The sequence below is a fragment of the Thermobia domestica genome, chromosome 14 (genome assembly GCF_964235325.1).
Source record: "Thermobia domestica chromosome 14, izTheDome1.hap1.1, whole genome shotgun sequence".
In the NCBI taxonomy this organism is placed as follows: domain Eukaryota; kingdom Metazoa; phylum Arthropoda; class Insecta; order Zygentoma; family Lepismatidae; genus Thermobia; species Thermobia domestica.
The window spans coordinates 55,697,480-55,721,019 of NC_137467.1; the positions used below are offsets into that span (position 1 = coordinate 55,697,480).

Consider the following 23,540-nt stretch of genomic DNA (forward strand, 5'->3'; position numbering starts at 1 on the left):
TTATTTACATAATTAATCATTGTTTAACTCCACTACTCTCTCGCGTTGGTAAGTCTAATCTAGCATGGGAAGCATAGCACAACTCGTGAATCTCTGCTGTAACGCGAGCAAGTGAGTTTCGTTTCTCATTTAGAAACTAGAATAGAATTTCCAACTATACGAATTTGACACTGAAATCAGAAGTAGCAAGTCTATATCGCTCTGTTATAATCTAAAAGGAAAAGCCAGAGAAAGGACTTATAGAACTTGGGACGCTGATGCCATATCAAAAATCAGTTTGTCGATAACTCGCTAGATTAAAATAAATATTGAAGCAGAAATAGTGTAAGTAAAAGGCTAATAGTCACCGCAAGAAACAAACCTTATCTCTAGGAAGTACTTTCGAAGAACGTCGTCTTTTATCGTCAGCCTAGGCACACTTCAAAAAGGATTTAAACCATAAAAAGAATTTTTAAAATGTACGAAGTAAAAATCTTCTTGTCACTATAATTAGACATATGTTAATCTATATTAGAATTAATTATTAGACACTAGAATTAACATATGTCTAATTATAGTGACAAGAAGATTTTTACTTCGTACATTTTTAAAGTTCTTTTTATGGTTTAAATTCTTTTTGAAGTATGCCTAGGCTGATGATGAAGACGATGTTCTTCGAAAATACTTCCTAGAGATAAGGTTTGTTTCTTGCAGAGACTATTAGCCTTTTACTTACATTATTTCTAATCATTATCTCCGCTCGCAATATAATGATAATTGAAACAGAAAGCTATAATGGACTTCTACCGTTTCCAGTTTTAGTACAGAAATAAGGGTGGACATGAAAACTACTCTTGGTACGCTGAAACGACTGCAAAAAACCACTTCTAATTATGTATTCTCATCTTGCTCTATGGTGGTCAACATTAAAACTGAACGTCGTTCATTTATGCTACTTCTGGTTTGACTAAACGGCTAAAGGACGAAATGATATCTATCCTTGAGATGCTGATTCGATTCCAAAAAGACTGTGTTTTCCTGTATCAGACCATTTTTGCTCTGTTACTTGTCAACGGAGAGACAAACGGACATACAGGGTTTGTCCGGGAAGTAATAGGACTGATTTTATTCCGCCCACTGACGACTAGAAATTGCGGCGAGTGGAATTGTGCCAAGAAAATTTGAACATGTGTGAAAGTGACCCCCAATTTTTGAATAACGTAATCACAGGTGACGAATCATGGATCTTTGAGTATGATCCCGAGACAAAGATGCAATCTTCCGATTGGCACACGCCGGCGTCTCCTCGCCCAAAAAGGGAAGAATGAACAAATCCAAAGTGAAAACGATGCTCATTGTCTTTTTTGACATCAAAGGCATCGTCCATCATGAATTTGTTCCTCTTGACAAACGAAGTTTTACGTGGAAGTGCTCAAAAGACTCAAACGAAGGGTCAATCGGGTCCGACCAGACATCGGAGCCGACTGGAAGCTGCACCACGACAACGCCCCGGCTCACACCGCCTTTCTTGTGGACAGCTACCTGACCAAGGCCGTCATCCCAACGCTTCCGCAGCCGCCGCCCTACAGCCCAGATGTGACCCCCCGGACTTCTTTTTGTTTCCTTGCCTGAAACGCCCGATGAAAGGCAAGCATTTTGAGAAGACAGAGGGGATCCAAGCAGCTTGCACCGCGGCTCTCAAGGCTATTCCGGAGAATGACTTCCGTGACGCCTTCAATGCTTGGAAACCGCGCTGGCAGCGCTGCATCGACGCAGAAGGAGCCTATTTTGAAAGTTTTTAAAGAATTGTAACGATTGGCTCAATATTTTTTTTTTAATCGACCCAGTCCTATTACTTTCCGGACAAACCCTGTAGCTGTCTATAAAATTTCCCATATTGTTAATTGAGCCAAACTCTTCAAATGGTACCTGATTTTTTTCATACTGCCATTTTCTTGGCTGTTTTCAAGTTACTAATTCGATTGCACTCTTGAGGAAACGACTGAAACGTCATAGGCATAATTCTGTTGTATATCGTTTCCTTCCCTCTGCCTCACTGAAGTGCACATGAAAATCTTGGATGACAAATGGAATAGTTTCTGGTTTTTCCTACAGTGATTACAATAGAGGGTTACTACCTAATGTTTCCAATGGTATCTCTTGCATACAGCATTCTAATATTACCAGTGGCAGCTCTTTCGTCCAGTATTGACATTGGCTAGTTACTATTTAGACTACCATCGGCGTCAAAAAAATACGAGAGTGGACCATAACATCATCTAACAAAAATGCATTTTAGATGAATTGTTTACCAGCTACGTAATTATGAAATTATTACTAGTTAGGCTAGGAATGTAGGATACTTAAATGAAGTATTCAAAGTGTCCTTCATCATATTCTATGTACAAATTACATCTTTTAACCATAGAAGAATACATGTTACATCACTACCAAGGGATGATAATTTAACCAATTCAGAAGTAAAATCTCTTTTAAATTATGTAGATCAAGTGTTTTTTTATATAGGTATCTTTCATTATTCTCCAAATAGATCCGTTGTGGTTTTGTAACCATTTCTGTCAAATGTGAACACGCGTTCATCCTTTGGCGTACTCAAATGCAAATATAATACGGCTTAACTATTATAATGTGTTTACAAAGTTACTTCTTACAACATGTTATGGAGGAACCACACCTATCAAATTGTTTACGTCAATCAATCCACTATTCCAGTGAATTAAGAACTGAATAACTGCGAGTGTCCAGCGACTTACAGCAAACATTGTGTGTTGAAAGCAGAGTGAATCGGGTAGAAAGACCATCATTATTAGATGCTTCTAAACCAACAATTCAGTCAATATGGACTGAAAAATAAGTTCTGCGGTCTTGATGGAGTTTACTACTTTTATTTTCTAAACATTATTTAAATTTTGATAGGTTGTAATGATCCTTCCGTGTAATTGGTTAGAAACACATTGTACAATTGACGTTCATGTTGATCACAGCAGACAGTTATGTTGGACTTCATAAGTAGATTAGGTACTTCGCATATTTCTAACGAACTTAAAAAGTTCGTTACTGTATTCTCTATATATGTGTGTGTGTGTTTGTGTGTATGTGTGTTACTTGCGAAGTTTTCAATTTTGAGAATTGCATTCAAATACTATCTGAAAGAAGTGATGGAATTTTTCGCATCACTATTACCGTTCCCGAGATATTGGCCAAGAAAAAAAGTTCCGATTTCCAGAGATTTAAGAAGCCATATCTCAGAAACCGTTAAGTCATACAGAGATCATACTGGTGTTGATTAATACCTAAGAGAATGGTAAACAGTTTGGTACCAAATAGTAACCGGTGGCCACAGTTCCCCAGATATTGACCAAAAAGTTCGGATTTCGGGGGATTGAAGGAGTCATAGAACCGTAATTCATAGAGAGATATTTTGCGAGTTTTTTTCAATTTTTAGCCCTCCATGTTGAGCATGTATCTTCCTAAAACAACCTATCGTAGAACATTTTAACAGAACTCTTTAATAAAACATGTATATAAAATTAAGTACTCAAGAAAATTACAAATGGATAGATATATTACAAGAATTGTTTAATGAGTATAATAATAAAATACAAAGAACAATTGGTATAAAGCCTGTAGAAGTTAATAAGAAAAATTAATTCTTTTTAAGTTCGTTCTGGCAATGATCTTGGAACATTTTCAATTGGTTTCTTTCTTCCATGACTGTGAGATGTTTGTACTAAGGTATGGTAATGCAACGTAGTTCATTGATTCATTATTCTCATTTATTATGTCTTTTTTTTTAATTATACGTCCTTAACTTACATACTCTTAAATTATACGTTTCTTGTTCGACGAAGAAAGATACAAGATATGTCTAACAGGTACGATAAATATTCCGCTAACGGCAACATAGATCAGGCGTGCTTAAGTTCATTATAAAATTAGATTTCTAAACCTTAAGAAGAAAACAAATAAAATTATAAAAATCCTTCCGATAAATTTTTGAAAGCTTTAAATTAAACAAGAATAGTCCTTTCACTTCCTTTATATTAAATTTTAAATTAAACAAGAATAGTCCTTTCACTTCCTTTATATTAAATTTAAAATTAAACAAGAATACTCCTTTCACTTCCTTTATATTAAATTTTAAATTAAACAAGAATAGTCCTTTCACTACCTTTATATTAAATTTTAAATTAAACAAGAATAGTCCTTTCACTTCCTTTATATTCAATTTTAAATTAAACAAGAATAGTCCTTTCACTTCCTTTATATTAAATTTAAAATTAAACAAGAATACTCCTTTCACTTCCTTTATATTAAATTTTAAATTAAACAAGAATAGTCCTTTCACTACCTTTATATTAAATTTTAAATTAAACAAGAATCGTCCTTTCACTTCCTTTATATTCAATTTTAAATTAAACAAGAATGATCCTTTCACTCCCTTTATATTCAATTTTAAATTAAACAATAATAGTCCTTTCACATATCGTTAAAAAAATTCCTTTCACTTCCTTTATATTCAATTTTAACCTCAATTTTTAACTCTACTTTGGTCACGGACAGTAACACTGATTATTTTCATCAACCAACCAATATTATTAGTTCTGTAGAACAATATAAAAACACATAAAATATTATCAACACTTATATGTATGCACGAATCAACAGGTGTATATATGATATGTGCAGCAGATAAAATACCATATATATATATATATATATATATATATATATATATATATATATATATATATATATATATATATATATATATATATATATATATATATATATATCCACTTACTGTCTCCAGAATTGTCTCCATCAATATCTTTAAAGTAACCTATTTTATCTTTCTTGATTCCATTAGAGGGACTGGATGTAACAAAAGGCCGTGATTGGTCCAAGGAAAGTACAATCGTTTGAACCGTATCCACATATAGCTTTAGATAGTCGTTTTTATAATAATCCACATCTCCAAGCCTAAAATAATTTAGTTTGCTTTAGTCCTTTCGCCAGCAAAATGTTAATTAATCATTTATTACCAAGATTGGACTACAAGTTATAAATTCAGATACAATCGTTAGGGGAAAGTACTTAAATAGAGAATATTGTTTCGCTTTACGGGAACTGTAAATCATGAAATAAGTTCTTAACTAATGAATGTCATACAAGTAATTTCTACGAGTATACAGGGTGTCACATAAATATATCACAGTATTTTGGGAACACATTCCTAACATAAAAATAAGAAAAAAAGTTAATATGGATCTTTGCTCAAAACTGGGTAGTTTCGGAGTTATAGGGTCCCGAAAACGTGAAATAAGTTAACTTTATAAGTTCATAGCTCCACTACTATGGGACCGTCCTCCGGGTCGAGACATCACGGAGGAACGAGTACCGTATGTGAACTATCAAAATATCCATGTTTAAGAATGCTCCAGTACTTTCATACCAATTTTTTCGGGAGATAGTTGGAGAGTGATCAAATACCCCAAAGCAGCCTCCCTAAAACGATTGTGAAATATCTGTTCTCAAAATATTGTGTGACACATTTAATGAAATGAAATGAAATCTTTTATTTTACGTCCCACGGTTATGCCGGTTAGGCTAAAGGAGACGGTGATGATGAGAAATGAATGAAATGGTGGAATGAAGAAAGTGGGAGGAAACGGGAGAACCCCGAGAAAACCCACGAGCACGGTGGTGACACATTTAAGTAACACCCTGTATACGCTAGGAAAATGTTCCAATCTTCATCTCTTTTTAATATCAGGTTGTTTAAAATGTATTGAGCGTTTGAAGGTAACAATTGAGAATGTATTCATTGTTATTTGAAAGTACGAGGGCGAGTCAAAAATTATCCACATTTTTGTCATAACTTTTCTTACATTGCGCACTTTGTCTTCTGTCCTCGCATATTTTATTGTTATACTGTTGTGGTAATGCTGTAAAAGTGTGATCTTAATTCCTCCATTTTTCTTCATTCTGTTGCAGATATATCATGGCTGCTCCATTAGAAGTTTGCACCAAAGAGGAACAACGAGCAGTGATCCGATTCCTCTGGTCGGCGGGTGTCAAAGGGTCAGACATTCATCGCAGACTATCATCGCAATATGGGAGAAGTGCGCTATCACTTAAAACTGTGTTTTTGTGGCTCGAGAAGTTTAAAAGTGGTCGAACAAGTGTAACACATGAAGAGGGAACAAGACGGCCATCATCCTCCACTACAAATGACTATATTCAGCAAGCTCGAGAGATAGTTCCGGCGAAGAGGCGAATCACTCTCGATGAGGTAGCATCTGTTTTGAACATCAGTCATGGCTCTGCCCATTAAATGATCCACCACGAGCTTCGGTTGCCTCAGATTTAGACGTGCAAAATTCAGTGCAAAAGTGGATTCACGACCAACCGAAAACCTTTTATTTGGAAAGAATACGTAAGCTCATTGACCGTTGGGCCAACTGCATTGATAAGGAGAGAGAGATTACGTAGAAAAATGATATGCATAGTATAACCCTACATTCATGTAAATAAACTGTAGAATGAAGTGTAGATAATTTCTGACTCGCCCTCGTAACATGGAGCCACATGTGCACCATTTTAGTGGATGCCTTCTATCATTTTCCCAGCAAAACTACAATTCCGTCATTGTAGAACAATTGTGGTTCCTGATCAGAAAATTTTAACACGAGGTTTTCACAGACTTCTTTTCACACTAAATTAATACCATTCATAAAATTCTGCAGTGATCAACAAATGATAATCTAACGGTGCCAGGTCTGGGCTATATGGTGGATGAGTTAAAATTTTGTAGCCAAATTCTCTAAATTTCTGATGGATCGTTAAAAGCGTGTGTGGTCTGATGTCAGCGTTGTAAACGACATATTTTCTGTTGATCAGTTCCGGCCGTTTCTTTTGAATTTTTGGACTCGCGTTAATTGTCAAGAGTGCAGATCCGAGTAACGTCATTTAGGGAGATCTCGATTCTTTTAAGGTCTGGCAAAGCTAGTGATCGTAGACGCACGCGAGAAGAAACATTCAGTACGTGGAAGGTTAATGTCGATTTACATTGACAAGTTGCATAAGCAGAGAAGTTAATTTTGCCTGTTGCAAAAGGAAGCAGAAGCCTCTAAAAATAGGTACATAAAGCTTTATTTAAGAAACAATATCCATGTCATAACTTTCAGTAAGTTAAAAATAAGGTACGAGGATCACTACGAAAGTTTTGAGATACGCATTGTTGTGGCACAATATTTGAATTCCAACAATTGCGTTCGGTAGTGGTATCCAGAGCGAAGAAGCGAAGCAATTTTCAACTCGCCTCGCTTATCGGCGTGACCGTATCGCCTTCACTTGTTTGTTGATGTGAGCAGTATTCGGCTGTCTAGAATGGAGCTCGAAAGAGAACATTTTCGGGCAATGATCCTTTACGATTTCAAAAGTGGTTTGAACGAGACACAAAGCCTTGACGGTTTGCAGGGGCATTTGGGGACCTTGCTCCTTCCCGTGCTACAATTTTTCGGTGGTTTGGTGAATTCAGAAGAGGCGGGACATCACTTAAAGATTAAGAGAGAGCTGGACGTCCGGCAACAGCTGTGTCAGATGATAACATTGCCGCTGTGGAACAAATGATTCGAGAAAATTCTCGAACAACTTTCAAGGACATTGAATCTACAGTGAACATTGGATAGCCAGCAGTAACAAAAATTCTTCATGATCATCTTCGGCTCAGGAAGGTTTCATTTCGTTGGGTGCCTCACACTTTGACTGAACAGCAGAAGCGCATGCGTGTGGAATGGTGTGAAGGAATGCTTTCAAGATTTGATGGAAACAATTCTCGACGCGTTTCTGACATTGTTACTGGTGATGAGACTTGGATCTATCAATTTGATCCTAAAAATAAACGCCAGTCTACAGTTTGGATCTTTCCAGACGAAAATCCACCCACGAAAGTGAAGCGACCGCGAAGTGTGGGGAAGAAGATGGTCGCAACTTTCTTCACCAAATCTGGCCATGTTGCAACTGTTCCACTTGAAGAACAAAGGACTGTTACTGCTTAGTGGTACACCACTGTTTTCCTACCAAAGTGTTGCAGAAGCTTCGGGAACGGCGTCCAAGAACTGGATTGCGAGGGATGAGAACTGCTTCATCATGACAACGTGTCCGCACACACGGCCAACATCACAATCTACGGAGGTCAAACTTATTACTCATCCGCCGTATAGCCCTGACCTGGACCCGTGTGAATTTTTTTGTTCCCCAGGATCAAAGATTGCATGCGTGGGAAGGGATTTTGCAGCCCTGAAGAAGCTGTAGTGGCTTACGAGAATGAACCTTCAACACTTGAAGAAGAAGACTGGTAACTCTGCTTCCAAAAGTGGTTTTGGAGGATGCAAAAGTGTGTGCAGTGTAATGGTGAATACTTTGAGAAAACGTAAGTGTTAAATTCATTTTAAGTATGTAAGTTATTTCACATCTGAAAACTTTCGTAGTGACTCTCGTATACGGGTAATATATGTTGATCAAAGGATGCAAAGGATTTGTATTATGATAGAGTATACCCTCAGGATGACACACATTGCTTGTTACAGTGACAACTCGTACCAGCTTTTGTTGATCAATGCATTTATAGTCCAGTCAAATTAAGCAAAAAATTAGGTACACCCAGAAAAAATCGTAACAAGCTGAAATTTTGCACATGCCTTTGGGTAAAAGTTCTGAAATTTCCGGTGAAGGGTTGGACGCCATATTGGAAAATGTCCGCCAAACCGTGATTTTTGAAGCTAAAAACTGGTTCTCACTTTAATAGCTAGAACTCACGTTGTATTTGCACTATTGATGTTATACTTACTTCTTTCGAATAACAAAGGACTACGCTTACAGACCACGTATCACGCTTACTAGTTTACTCCACATGCGGGTAGTAACGGAGGGATTTCTTTTTAACAATCCCCTAAATTTCCTTCTTCCAATTAGTTTTCTTACACATTAACCCAGAAACAAACCATAACAAGCTGACATTTTGCACATATCTTTGAGAAAGTGTATGTAACAACATATTAAAGGTCCTGAAATATCTGGTGACGGGTTTGGCCGCCATATTGGAAAATGGCCGCCAAATTGTGGTGTTTAAAGGTAATAACTCGTTCTCTCTTTAATAGCTATAACTTACGTTGTATTTGCACTATTGATGTTATTTTTACTTCATTTAAATAACGAAGGACTACGTTTACTGATACTTACCAGTATACTGCATACATGGGGGAAGCAACAGAACAATTTTTTTAAAAGATCCCAAAATTTCCCTTCTTGCGATTACTTTTTTTTTTAAAATTAGTTGACATCCTTGTCCTCTGTGAGTAGCAATTAAACTTACATTAAATACACCATAATACACACAACATCAAAGTTACATTGAAATCTTAGCGATAGAATCTCAATACCAAATAAAACGTCACGAAGTACTGCTCCTTTACACCGGTAGAGCGAATAAGGCATTCTCTCAAGCTACATTCCCCAACTGTTATGTTTACTTCTTCAACGTCAGTTGTCACATTTCAAGAGAAGTTCCTTGCGAATCCGAAGAACAAGTCTAGATTTTTATAAATACTTTTCTAAACACTCACGGCTGCTGAGACCAGTGTCCTTCAAGCTGTGGAGATCCAGATACTCAGATTGTGCGTACAGCAATAGAACTCTCTGTCAAACACCCAGATCCAGTATCAATTATCGGGGGAGCTATTGGTCTGCTCATACTTTTGGCCTCATTAGCAAGTGAGGAAATAGATGTTACATTCATTAAATCTGGCAAAGGAGAAGTTGCATCTAAAGTCCTCGTTGATAGTTGGGTAGGGGGTGTCGTGTGACGTGGTCACAAACTTCCAATTCTGCGAATAAGGAATCAAAACAAATGTCCGAGTGTATTGTGAAAACATCTTGTAAGTAGCTGTAAAACCTTTAGGCAACACACTTTTTGCCAACAAGTCGTGGATCTTCCAGCAAGACTCTGCACCTGTCCATAAAGCTAAGATGAATCAAACATGGCTGGGAGCGAATGTGCCGGACTTCATTGCTACCAGTGATTGGTCCTCGGCCAGTCCAAATCTCAATTCTCAATACTATAAATAGTGGTCTCGATTAGAGGCCATGGCTTGCACCAACCACCACCAAAATTTGGAGTCCCTCAAACGTACCCTCACCAAAGCAATGGACAAGTTTCCGATGGACTATGTGCGTACAGCTATTGTTGACTGGTCACGCCGTTTAAGGGCTTGTGTCAAAGCCCATAATGGTCATCTTGAGTAACATCTCCACATTTTGTGTCTGTGGTATATGCACTTCTTGCAAGTAAATTTATTTCTCTGAATCTACTGTCTTTGCATTAGGACTGCACCTTCCCGTGACAGTATTTATGGCCAGACTAATTATAAGAGAAGTATGGAACGAAGAAGGAGTAAAAAGAAATATTGTGCTTGTAATATTTTGTACTCTAACTCTTAAGAAGTATATGTGCCAAAATACAGGGAAATGTCATTGATACTAGCTGTACTCTCTACGTCTTGCAGGTAACATGTGGGTCCGGTTGTGAAAATGGAGAAAGGTGAGGAGTAATCAAACACTTCCAGATGAATAACCTAACACAATACGATTAGAATGTTGGGTTACGGTGTTCCCTCCTAAAGTCAATTTGCGTGAGAAGTGATATTCGATCTATAAGAAGTAGCCTATACTCCAAACGCATTTTTTTCTGAAAAGCCAAAAAGCGTGTAAAGACTGAAGTACGTGTTCGTAAAATATCTTCAAAGGAAAATCTTCTCTGAAAGCAAAGAAGAAATGAGAAATTCTTGCTCGGCATTCTTTCATTTGTCAAAAACCCTTGACTAAGTTATGTTCTGTGGTCCAAACGTTTTGTCTCCGTACTGGATTTATTTATTTATATATTTGCAAGATCTTAGTCAAGGTGTTCGGCCCTAAGTTGGAAACCCAGGAGCACACGATTACGGAGTAGGCATAATACCACTTTAACATGACTATACAACTGTAAAAAACATAACTGGGTGAAGTACATTTCCGTAATGCGTGATTTTGTAGTGAAAAATAAAATTAGTTCTATATCAGAGACAATACACAGTCGCACACACAGAAAAGAAAAGTTCTGCTCAGCGGACTCATGGCAATGGTGCAATGTATTTTGATACCCAGAAACTAAATTTCGAAACCCCAGGACAATTGAATTTGCTAATTTTAATTTTATGGCCGATAAAGATGTGTGTTCCCTATCCAAAATCGGTCAAATTTTTCGGCCATGAAAAAATGACACGGTCAGTCGTGCTAGCGTTTCGAAAGTTGGATTCTGTGTAATAAAATACATCAAATCCACACCCTGAGACTCAGTGCACAGAACTTTTTTTGTTTTGTATGGCTGTGTTACATGTACCCTCCCTATCCAAAATTTCTCAAATTTTGAAACTCCAGAACAATTGACCTTGCCAGTTTTGTTTTATGGCCGATAAAGATGTGTGTTCCCTATCCAAAATCGGTCAAATTTTCTGGCCATGAAAAAATGACACGGCCAGTCGTGCTGGCGTTTCGAAAGTTGGATTCTGTGTAATAAAATACATCAAATCCATACCCTGAGACTCAGTGCACAGAACTTTTTTTGTTTTGTATGGCTGTGTTACATGTATCTCCCTATCCAAAATTTCTCAAATTTCGAAACTCCAGGACAATTGACCTTGCTAATTTTAATTTTATGGCCGATAAAGGTGTGTGTTCCCCATCCAAAATCGCTCAAATTTTTCGGCCATGAAAAAATTGACACGGTCAATCGTCCTGGAGTTTCAAAATTTGGATTATGTGTAACAAAATATCGTCGCTGCTCCTCGAAGAATCGCTGTGTGTTAAAACCAAAACTTTTGAGAAGAAGAAAAAAACATTCCAAACTTAAAATTTCGCCATACCTACACGAAAACACTTGGAAAATATAATAAAATTGGTTCTGCATAGAGGATTTGTATACATTAATCAATACGTAAATAATGAGAACCTGAAGCCCTTAATTTGAATCGAAATTTAAAGTATAATTTTATTAAAACTTTATAATGAAAGTAATATATATAGTTGAAAGTATATATAATGAAGTCAATATAAAACAATGTCCTTCAAATGCTGCTCATTGTTGGTGTGAACTTACTTTAATTTTGATCTTAGCGTCTAAGATTATCATAAAAATGGTGATAGTCTTTATGCATAAACATTTTCAAATCCTGCAGATTATCGTATTTGATTTTCTCAATTTTCAAAAGTTCATAATAAAGACTCAGTGGTTCCACTCAGCTATATTTCTGTCGCCTCTGAGGAAGAGTCTGCCACTCAACCGTATGATGAATCTTGTAGAATACTTCGTTATCCTTCTGCAACAGCCCTTTTATGCCATTGACATTATTATCTCCTTTCTTCTTTCCAAGTGTAATGGAAGGATAGTTTGACGGTACTTTGTCATAGTCCTTGAAAAACCTGTGATCCAAATAATGTATGTTGTAAGGTTGAGTTCTTCTGGCTTCTTCTATTTTGGATAGATAATGTGCAGGTAAATAAGTTGGTGGGTAAACATACGCTCCAACGTAGAATGGACAGTATCAACTTCCATCATAGTTTGCCCCTTTTCTAATATAATCTGTTCTATTTCGATATTTAGTTTGGTTGAAATATTTGACAAGGCACTAACTAAGACTTTGCTTTTATTCTGATATTGGTATCCATCAGAAATGAGAATAATCTTTTTCGGTGTTCCAGACTTCCGCAATCGATTATGCAGCTTGTGAATTCATTAGCCGAAACATTCCCTTCTCCTTCGTGCCAAAAATACAAATGGACATCTTTTGTATTTTTGACATAGATACTGAAGTTATGAATTTGAAGTTTCTGGCAGTAGTATTGTTTTGAAACCAACAGTTTGGGGCATAGCAATACACTTTGGACATCCATTGATATAAGAAGCGTGGTTGTTGACATGGAAGAATCAGCAAGTTCTTTGGCTCTTTGAGCTTCCTCCTTCTTTTGGATATAAATACTGAACTCATCTGCTGTTAAAGTACCTTCTTTGTATGCTGTACATGTATCACACTGATCTTTTCTAGGTTTGAAAACTAAGATCTTCTCTTGCTCCAGAATGTCGCAGAACTTTTTTTTTCTTTCTACGTGAGCAATATTATTTTGTTGACACCACTGTTTATATATTCCGTGCATGTTAGTAACTGATCGAAAATCAGGTTTTACGTAGACTAGATTACTGAAGATCGGCAATAGTGACTTGACACTTTCGGGATAATTGAAAGCCATTGTTTAACCGAATCCGATTTCAGCTTTTTTGAACTCCTTCTGCTGTTTTGAGGAAATCCTATTTTTCTTTTACGTGGGGATTTTTCCTCTTCGATACGAGTATGCATGTTGTGAGGTTTTATCCAATCTTCAAAAATATCTTCCTTTAAACTTGTACTAGCCAGAAAAAAAAAGTTTCTATAATATCTCGCCTTCTTTCCCTCTCAGAGCTCCCTCGTGGCTAAGCGGTTAGCGTACACGCCTTTGGCGTGGGAGACCCGGGTTCGATTCCCGGCGGGAGCTCATGTGGTTCGGATTCCACGTTAATCAGTAGGTCCACGTCTCATATAGCCTCGCTGCTGAACGGGACGCTAAAATCAACTCAACTCAATTCTTTCCCTCTTTTGTAGGTAAATAACAGTCATAACCGTTTTCTTAGAACATCTTCAATATTTTGAGTTCGCCTTCTCAAAATTGGACGATAATTCACTAATCCATTAATACGTATGTCTTCTTTTCATTCCACACAAATTAAAAACCCAAACCAATTCAAAGATCTTCCTTCACTTATTTTCATCAACCTTGTGACACATCTAGCTTCTCTCACGTGCTTTCTTTCCATCCTAGTGTGCACATTTTGCTGGAAGCATTTTTCGCTCTTCACGTTCCACCACAAAGTATGTGTTTCCTTCGCGCTTTTTACCTTGATATTTTCTCCCATGAAGTCTCAGGAATTTGTTTAGTTCATCTGAATTCCTCTTATGTAAAATTTCTTCTTTATAGTTCTGCTCTCCTGCTTGATTCTTTTCCACTGGAGGTTTGCTTGGAAAGTTATTAGTCTTATTCTTCGTGGTTTCTGTACTTTTATACTCTTCATCCACATTGCTTAAAACGGGGGAACGTAATAGCTCACTTGATTGTTCCTTTGCAAGAACGATCGTGGTACAAGGTACATCACTTGAAATGTTATTGGCTAACACAGTTTTCTCTTGTAGAAATCGTGCTTCATTTTCTTCCACGCCACAATTAAGTAAGGAATTGACATCCATAATGTCGTTCATCACTGTTTGAAAGGAGATATTGAGACTGGATCGTCGACACTACGTGGATTCACGTTCCATGAGTTATCTTCGACTGCAGAGCGTGAAGGCAAAGGATTGTAGCCATCCAGTTAACCTCTTCATTAGGCTTCGCAGACTCAATTGCCAGCCACAGAATCGTCTTTCCTCTACTATACATAATGACCAACTAGAAGGTAGTTCGTAAATTCAATTTTAGTAATCTTCAAAATAATTCATACGTTTTATCACTTTCTTAGCTGATTTTTAATAATTAACCATGAGAAGCGTACATAATCAACTTATGCATATTTAACAAGATGTCTACATACATACATACACACATTTATTTAATACGTTTCCATAACAACAACTCTTTTTCTAGTTAACGATTACAAAATAATTTCTCGATATCTCTGTGTGTCTTTCTTTTGTTTATACATAATACTGCTCCAATAATTCGCCTCTGATCCCCTTTTTATAAGCTGGCACAGATTGCAAATACTATATACAACGTTATCGTTGTACAACTACCTGGTTACTGCGCACGAATGTCCATAAGTAGCAAATAAAAGCGCTATGTGTTGTCAAAGGTACAAAGTAACTGAGCAATTATGTCAAGGAAAAACCGCTATGTGCTGCTAGAGTCAGTTAGCGGCAATAAAAGAGCAGTTCTCACGTTATTGTACATAGCGACTTTCATTTTTTCATTGTTGTGGCGAAACAATTGAATATTCACTTATCACATTATAAGGGACGCTGCCTGACAACTTTCAGGTTTATTTGCACAGCATAACTCATTTTCAACAAAATTGTCACATAGCGGTTCTTCGAGGCTCAGCGACGATATATCAAATCCTATCCTGGGGTCCGGTGCACAGAGCTTTTATTATATATATATATATATATATATATATATATATATATATATATATATATATATGTGTGTGTGTGTGTGTGTGTGTGTGTGTGTGGCTGTGTACTAATTGAACACTCCTCGTATTTTAAACCGCAAATAAAAGTATACTAATATATACTAATAAAAGCGTATATTACTTTACGCTATAAGAGTTAAAATACGTAATGATGAAAATTGTATCGTTTTAGCTTACCAACCGTTGGCGATGAGAAGTTCGTTTTCGTTGTTGCCAGACCAAATAGCTATGCATGGATGATGCTGTAACCTTCTCACTTGATGTGTCACTTCTTTTGTTACAGATGAAAGGAATTCATTATCAGCTGGATACAATGCACTAGCAAACATGAAATCTTGCCATACTAAAATACCATAACGATCAGCCAGCTGAAATAAACAAATAATATTAATTAAAAGTTTTAAGTTTACCAGAAACTCTTTTATACAGGGTGTTTCTAAACAATACCGACAACGTTTGGAAGGTGATTACTGTCACCAAGATAAGACAAAAAAAGTAGGGATCAACCTGGGTGCACAAATGCATCCTTTCGGAGTTATAGGCTGCCGAAAACATGAAAAAATGAACTTCAATGGTCCATAGCTCCAAAACTATGAGACTTACTGTAGTCGGGTCAAGACTTCATTTAGGAACTAATATATGCTCTATCCAAAAATCCATGTTTCAGAATCCTAAGGTACTCACGCAACAATTTCAAAAAAGGAGTTTGGCTACGGGCATATAATTTAAAATACTCACCAACCACTCTATAAAAATTGTTGCCAAGTACAGCAGGATTCTGAAACTTGAATATTTGGATAGGACACATACTAGTTCCTAAATGAAGTCTTAATCCGACTACGTTAGGTCCCATGAGTTTGAAGCTATGGACCTTTAAAGTCATTTTTTTATTTTTTCGGCAGACTGTAACACCGAAAGAAAGCATTTGTGCACCAAGGTTGGTCTATACTTTTTGTCTTATCTTGGTGTCAGGAATCAGTTCGCAAACGTTGTCGGTGTTGTTATGAAACACCCTGTATATTTGCTGCCTGTCTGACCCTTCGAGAGATATAGAATCTCAAGATCCACTTGATGAAATAGAATCAATTTTGGCCAGGATGTAAACATAAAAAGTTCAGAATCGCCCAAGATGATACGAGTACAGCTATGGAAGCGGTAGAAATCAACAGTTATTTCCGGATTTAAAACTGATCAATTATAATTTATGTTCTATAATTATAGAACAGAAATAGTACAAGAAGCGAGAAGCGGTTTCCTACAAGAATTAAGCGTCCCAAGAACATATTTTATTTCCACCTTTAACTCTATACTAAAACTGAGGTGATGGAATTTCATTTCAACTTCCGGTATCATCATTGTTCTTCATACAACGAAAGTGAAAAGACATTGTTTGAAGCCATTTTCAACGAAGTTCATTACTGAATTATCTATGCCTGTGAGTGTGTGTGTGTGTTTCTGTTATTTCAGATTTTTTTTTTAATTTTGAGTCCTCCATTCGATAAAGCATCAAAAACTACCTCAAAGAAGTGATGGAATTTATCGCGTCACTTTTTCCGTTACCGAGATATTGTCCAAAAATGTTCCGATTTCGGGAGATTTAAGGAGCTATGTCACAGAAACAGTAAGTCATAGAGAGATCACATTCTAGTTGATCATTAACTAAAAGGATGGTGAACATTTTGATATCAAATTGTAACCGGTGACTACTGCTCAACTGGGCACCGTTCCCCCAGGTATTGGCCAAAAAAGTTCCGACTTCACGAGATTTAAGGAGACATATCTCGGGAACCGTAAGTCATAGAGAGATGATATTTTCCGAATTTTTCAATTTTGAGCCTTCTATTTTGAGCATGTCTTCGCAAAATAACATATCGTAGAACCTTTTAATAGAACTCTTAAACAAAACACGTGAAAAAGAAATTTCGTACTCAAGCAAATTATAAGTGGATAGATATATTACAAGAATTGTTAATTGAGTATAATAATAAAGTGCATAGAGCAATTGGTATAAAACCTGTAGAAGTTAATAAGAAAATCTTAATTCTTTGTAAGTTCGTTCTGGCAACGCTCTTGGAGCATTCTCAACTGGTTTAAAAAATTGATTTAGATTTTAAAAATAGGAACCATCTTCTCGTTTAACCCCCTAATCAAACCGGAAGTAGCAGAAATCAACAATGTTCTATTTGAACGTTGATCGTTATAGAGTATGAATGTAACATATAGTGAGAAGCGGCTTTCTGCAATGAGTTAAGCATCGTAAGACATTGTGTACATGGTCTCAAACCAAATTCTTTCACTGTTACTTTTAGTACGTGTATACAACGTACAAAAATTGTTGTAATTAAGAAATACACGAAAGTATGGATAAGATTTTTTTTAAGATTTAAGATTTTATTTTATTACAACTTTTAAAAACCTTGCAATTATACAGCTTATCAAGCATACTACTAATTTAGATACCTTTCCTGTTTTCGATCTAAAAGCTCTGATCTACAAAACTGAAGCAAAACTGAATTTTACTGACCAGAAACGAAACGGTTCAGGCAATTCAATAAGATACACCTACCAAAACGAGACATCATTTTTTTCACAATACACTTCTCGAGACAACCTCGCAGCCTCCCTAAAGAACCAAGCCATAGACTCAAGAAGTTTCTACCTACTATGTGCTGTATACTGTATTATTATTAGTACTTTGTTGCCAGTTTACTTACCAAAGATTTGTATAATTTTACATGTGTACACCAAATATACGAGGCGTGTTTTTAAGCAAGGTCCGTTTTGTTGTAGATACTAGTAGTTCGCGCGCATACGGCAACGAGCGTGTGCGTCGTGTACCGGCATACCTCGGGAACAACTGTGCTCAGTTCCAGCTCTGTAGCTGACCTGTACGGTTGCGTTCTGTGCTTTCACAATGTTTAAGACTATCAAGTCGCCCGCCGCATGTGAAGTTCGCTCAGTGATACGGCTTTTGTCAGCAAGAAACCTGTCTGCTGCAGAAATTCATCGACAGATTTGCAAAGTGTACGGTGATACTGTTATGAGTGCAAGCAAAGTGCATAAGTGGGTACGAGAATTCAAAAATGGCCGTGACAACGTCCATGATGAGGACCACTCCGGTCGCCCTTCTTCGATTATAGACGATTTGATGGCTTGAGTTGAAGCGAGGGTTCGTGAGAACAGGCGCTTCACGTTAACAGGTCTCTCAAACGAATTTCCTGACGTGTCGAGATCAGTGCTTTACAAAATTGTGTCTGAACACCTAAAATTTAAGAATTGATGACGACGGTGTGAAAACGGCAGTGAACTCTTGGTTATCGGAGCAGGCGGCAAGTTTTTATGAAGAGGATATTTTGAAATTGGTTGAGAGGTATGATAAGTGTTTGAACAAACTTGGCAAGTATGTCGAAAAATAGAGTAAAGTATGTACTTCCTGAAAATACATTTACTTTTTTGAAATAACCTTTCGTTGTGTACTTATGTTCAAACGGACCTTACTTAAAAAACACGCCTCGTAATAATCTGCTTGAGAACATTTTCACTTTCTTTTCTCAAACGAATACCATCTTACTCAGCGAGTATTTTGAAATTGCACTCGTACAGTTATTTGTCATCCTCCTGTGTTGGTTTTTTGATTTGATAGCTTAACGTATTTTACTAAATATTGGTATACGTACATAATGAATGACCACAGCTCTGAACGTTATTTTGGTAAATCTCGTCAGATGGAGATTTGATGAACGTAGCTACTATACAAAAGTTCTGACTGGACACATTATGGGCGTAGCTACTATACGAAAGGTACTACTATTCTGACTGGGAACATTATGGGCGTAGCTACTTTACAAAAGTTAATATCTTCCTTTCACTAAGATAAGACAGAAAGTATGGATCAACCTGGGTGCACAAATACTTCCTTTCGGAGCTACAGGCTGCCGAGAACATGAAAAAATAAACTTTAATGGTCCGTAGATTCAAAACTATGAGACCTACCGTAGTCAGGTCAAGACTTCACTTAGGAACTAATATATGCTCTATCCAAAAATCCATGTTTCAGAATCCTAAGGCACTCACGCAACAATTTCTATAGAGGGAGTTTGGCTACGGGCATAAAATTTCGATTTTCTAGCAATTCATTCTAACCAGTCGCCTTATTCTGCGTATTTCTTTAGTGACTTACCAATGACGATCCCAGAAGAGAATAAATGGTCTAGTGCTCCCCGATATCCATCTCTCAACCAGGATCTACTACCCCAGAGACCTAAAATCTTCAACTATTTATATTGAATTTTGCTTCCCACTGTCATAGTCAGTTTCCTGGTCAGGCTATACAGTATTCGCCGCTTTTGCTTTCCGTTTACCGCCACCTCACCCTAGAAGATGCTCAAGCTGACATTATAATCAAGGGTGAAATTGGATATGAAAAGGTAGGGGGACGCATGACGTCACACCGCCCCCTGTGCATATCTTTGTTCATTGTTTTTCTTTTTTTAGAAAGTGGGGAGACGCGATGGAAATTTTCTGGAAGCGGTAGGACGGCGTCCCCCCTCACTTTTGCCTCTGATTACAACCGTGACATACGGGAAGTCACTGCTCCTAATTTTACTATCTTCCTTTTTCTTTTTTCTCTATCCCTCTGTTCGTTTTATCAGACCCCTGTTTCGTTTTTTCAACTTTAACAAAAACACTATCTAGTTAACTCTGTTTGTCCGTCCGGGAGAGAAGAACTAATAAGAATTATTTGATGTATCACCATGAATTTTGGCAAAGTTGTAGAGGGTGAAACGTTAGAAATGGAGTTCACTCATGGGGGTATTATTCAAACAGGAAGTGCTAGAAATCAACCATTTCCGTTTTTAACAGTGATCATATCGAGCAAAAACTGTCATAGATAGTGATAAGTAGTTTCATGCAATCGATTAAACGTCTCTAGAATATTATATCCATTCTGAATTCTCTATTAAAACTGGAAGTGTTAGAATTCCACTACAACTTCCTGTTTTGATACTGATTTGCGTAGACCAAAAATAATGAAAGATAGCGAGAATCGGTTTGTTTGGAATAGATTTAGCGTTCTAAGACTAGGTATCATTTTTTCCTCGTAACCCTCTATTCAAAACGGAAGTTGCATAAATCAACCACTTGTAGTACAAATGTTGATGGGCTGTAAATGGCTTAATGGTAAAGCGTTCACTTCAGGCACGCGAAGTTTCTAATACGATCACATATCTCACCAAGTGGAACAAACACCGTGTGCGTGCTGCGTGGGTATTCTCGGAGTGGTTCCGTTTTCTCCCACTATCGTCATTCCACTATTAAGTCGTGATTACCTTCTCCTATAGCCTCGGCGCAGAATCTTTGGATTTTAAACTCAAAATAATAATAATAATAATAATAAAACTGGAACTTGTTGAAATTTATTACCACTTCCGGTTTCAGTATTGATTAGGATTAGGTTTAGCAATTATATTTCTATGCTTTTGGCATCTATGAGCATGTTAGCAAATCAAGTTTCAAGGATAACGTCCCTCAATGATCGTACTATCCAAGGAAAGAGAAGGAAGAAAGGATTAGGGAAGGAAGAAAACGATCTGGGACCTGTTTGTTAGGTATTATCCCGCCATTTATGTAGTTTGAATGAAGAAAACCCAAGGAAACCTCACGCAGAATTGCTTTTATACTTTTTCTACCGAATGTCGCCAAAGGAAACCGAACCTGGGGCCGTTTGTACGAAAGATGAGACTATGAGACTATAGCATCACATCAATATTAGAGACAATATCATAGCATTAGAAAATCTTAAATATAATGAAAATTGGATGTTATAGCAATACTGAAGTTTTGAGTGTAGTATGCAGGGCAAAGGAAGATGCAATGTGAACCAATGAAAATTCAATTATCACATAGTTTGCTCAGTGCCAAAGTAAACTTCTTCGCTTATTGGATACTTTGACACTACCTCTTGGTTTCTTAAGCAGTAAATTTAAATGTGGCAAACAAAAATCATAAGGTAATAAATGTGAAATGTTTACACTAGCTGTTTATGAAACGTGTAGCAGAGAAGCGAGAATCTAGCAGATTGTCCAGAGGTTACTACCACATTACTAGCTCGAATATCTTAATTGTTCTTCTGGAATATAGTAAGTCAGGAATCTCCGACACTTTGGAAAAACTCATACAATGTAAGTGGACCAGACCTTTTTGTATGCGAGACACTATGCAATCACGGACCAGATATGTTCAATTCGCGACAGATTAAGGGAACTCAACAGCCTATGCAAGAACATTGCACATTGGTATTTAAATAGCACGGTATGCTTCTCTCCAATGAATCTTGCTACTATCCGTACTATTATGATGTCCTCGCGGTACTGTAGGAACAGACTGGGTAACGCCAAAGTTATATATCATCATAACGGTCCGGCAATTGATACGGAACGTTTAATAGTCACCAAAGGAACATCGTTGAGATTTGGAATCCCTTAGTCCATTACTAGAGACCCTGCATGAAACCATTTTCTAATAGGATAACGCCAGGCCGCAGGTGGGACAAAACGTAATACAAATTCCGAACTGTAACACTGTTTCAGTCAGAGAAAGGCAAAACAATGTTCGTTTTTCATATACACCAGATGACGTCCAACAACAAGTTTCAATTCCTATGCAAGTGTTTAAAATGTGGCTGTGTGATCCATCAGGCTCATGGGCTCAAAAAGTGTTCTCTAATTCATTGTATGATGTTGGTGTTTGGATCTATGCCGCATTGTGTGTTGTCTTTTTGAGGACACAGAGTCCATATTCGCATAATTCTGGTTATCCCTTCAGTCAAATACAGCATCAATGTCTCGAAAGACTAATCCTCACCAATATGTCATAACTCACAAGGAATAAAATAAAAGAGTATGCACTATAAAGATAACGTGAATTCATTTTACAAACAGTATCAGAGTACAGTGGAACTTCCACAACAGTCACCTATCGCCCGAGTAAGATCAATTGGTGGAAAAAGAGATCACATTCGAAGTATGGCATTGCACGCAATGATTAGGTAAGTCTGAAAGAAAAAGTGTAACTTTGGATAACGTCATGTGGAAACAAAACCAAGACGCTCATACAGTAACAAGCAAGACAAACTCGGTATATGGTAAACTTACAACGTATTGCTCTATTAATAACATGTAAGAAAATGCACATCCTTCAAAACAAAGGAGACTATATTAAATTAAACAATACCTCATAGAAATCGTCTGACTCATAGATTCCTCCACCCCAAACACGTATCATATTCATATGAGCCTCTTTCGCAGAATACAATAATTCACTTAAGTACGCTTTAGTTACTCGTTCTGGAAGAACATGTGCTGGTATCCAATTAGAACCCTTAGCAAAGAAAGGCCGTCCATTCACTTTGAAAAAGAATGTGAATCCGTCTGAAAAAGTAAAAACAGAGAAATGTGATACTGTAAAATGTATGAATTTGTAGGTAGCCATATTATAGAGATATGTTCAAACAATAACGAATCTTTTTCCCGTGTAAATATATGAGGTTCTGGCGCCGTTCGTCGATGGAGATGTATGCAAGGGACATTCATATGGATATGTGAATTTTCGTTCGCTCAAAGCGCCAGTCGCAAGCAGTTAACCTTTGAATGCGGACGTATAGTGAGCATCGGCATAATTTGTAATTTGTGTCAGGTGACGGAACAATTTGAGCAGTACAATATGCATCAAATATTGCCAAAAGTTTGGTGACACGCTAGTGTACACAATTCGTTAGATCCAATAGGCATTCAGGGACAATGCTATGAGCACATCCCACGGATCTAAAAGTAGTACAACTGATTATAACAGGGCCACACATTCATCTACATTGATTCTGAAAGTGAACAGTAAACCAAGCCGAATTAGGCCCTCAACAAACCGAAATGAAACTGTTATGGAGCAGGTAAGGACTTTGGTTTTGCAGAATCATCATTCCATAGTCCGAGAAGTTGCGATTGAGATGGGAGTACGGATATGATTACTACACCCAATTTTGACCGAGGATGGAAAAGGTTATCCGCTAAATTTGTGCCAAAACTGCTAACAACGGTGCAGAATAAACGCTGCGCCGATTGGAAATAGCACAAAGTATATTGGACAAAACACAAAATGTCCCCAACTTCCTTCATATCGTGATTACTGGTGATGATACGTGGATTTATGGGTATGAAACAGAAACAAA

At 37.1% G+C, this 23,540-nt stretch overlaps 1 protein-coding gene across 1 annotated transcript in view; it reads right to left on the reverse strand.

Moving 5' to 3' along the window:
- LOC145669676 (beta-mannosidase-like) overlaps positions 1-23,540 on the reverse strand; it is a 186,983-nt gene that overhangs the window by 111,344 nt on the left and 52,099 nt on the right. Inside the window, exons 8-10 of the mRNA XM_081737932.1 lie at positions 22,550-22,746; positions 15,494-15,684; positions 4,805-4,983 (exon numbers count right to left, since the gene is read on the reverse strand). Coding sequence (XP_081594058.1) covers positions 4,805-4,983; positions 15,494-15,684; positions 22,550-22,746 — 567 coding nt within the window. The remainder of the gene's footprint in view (positions 1-4,804; positions 4,984-15,493; positions 15,685-22,549; positions 22,747-23,540) is intronic.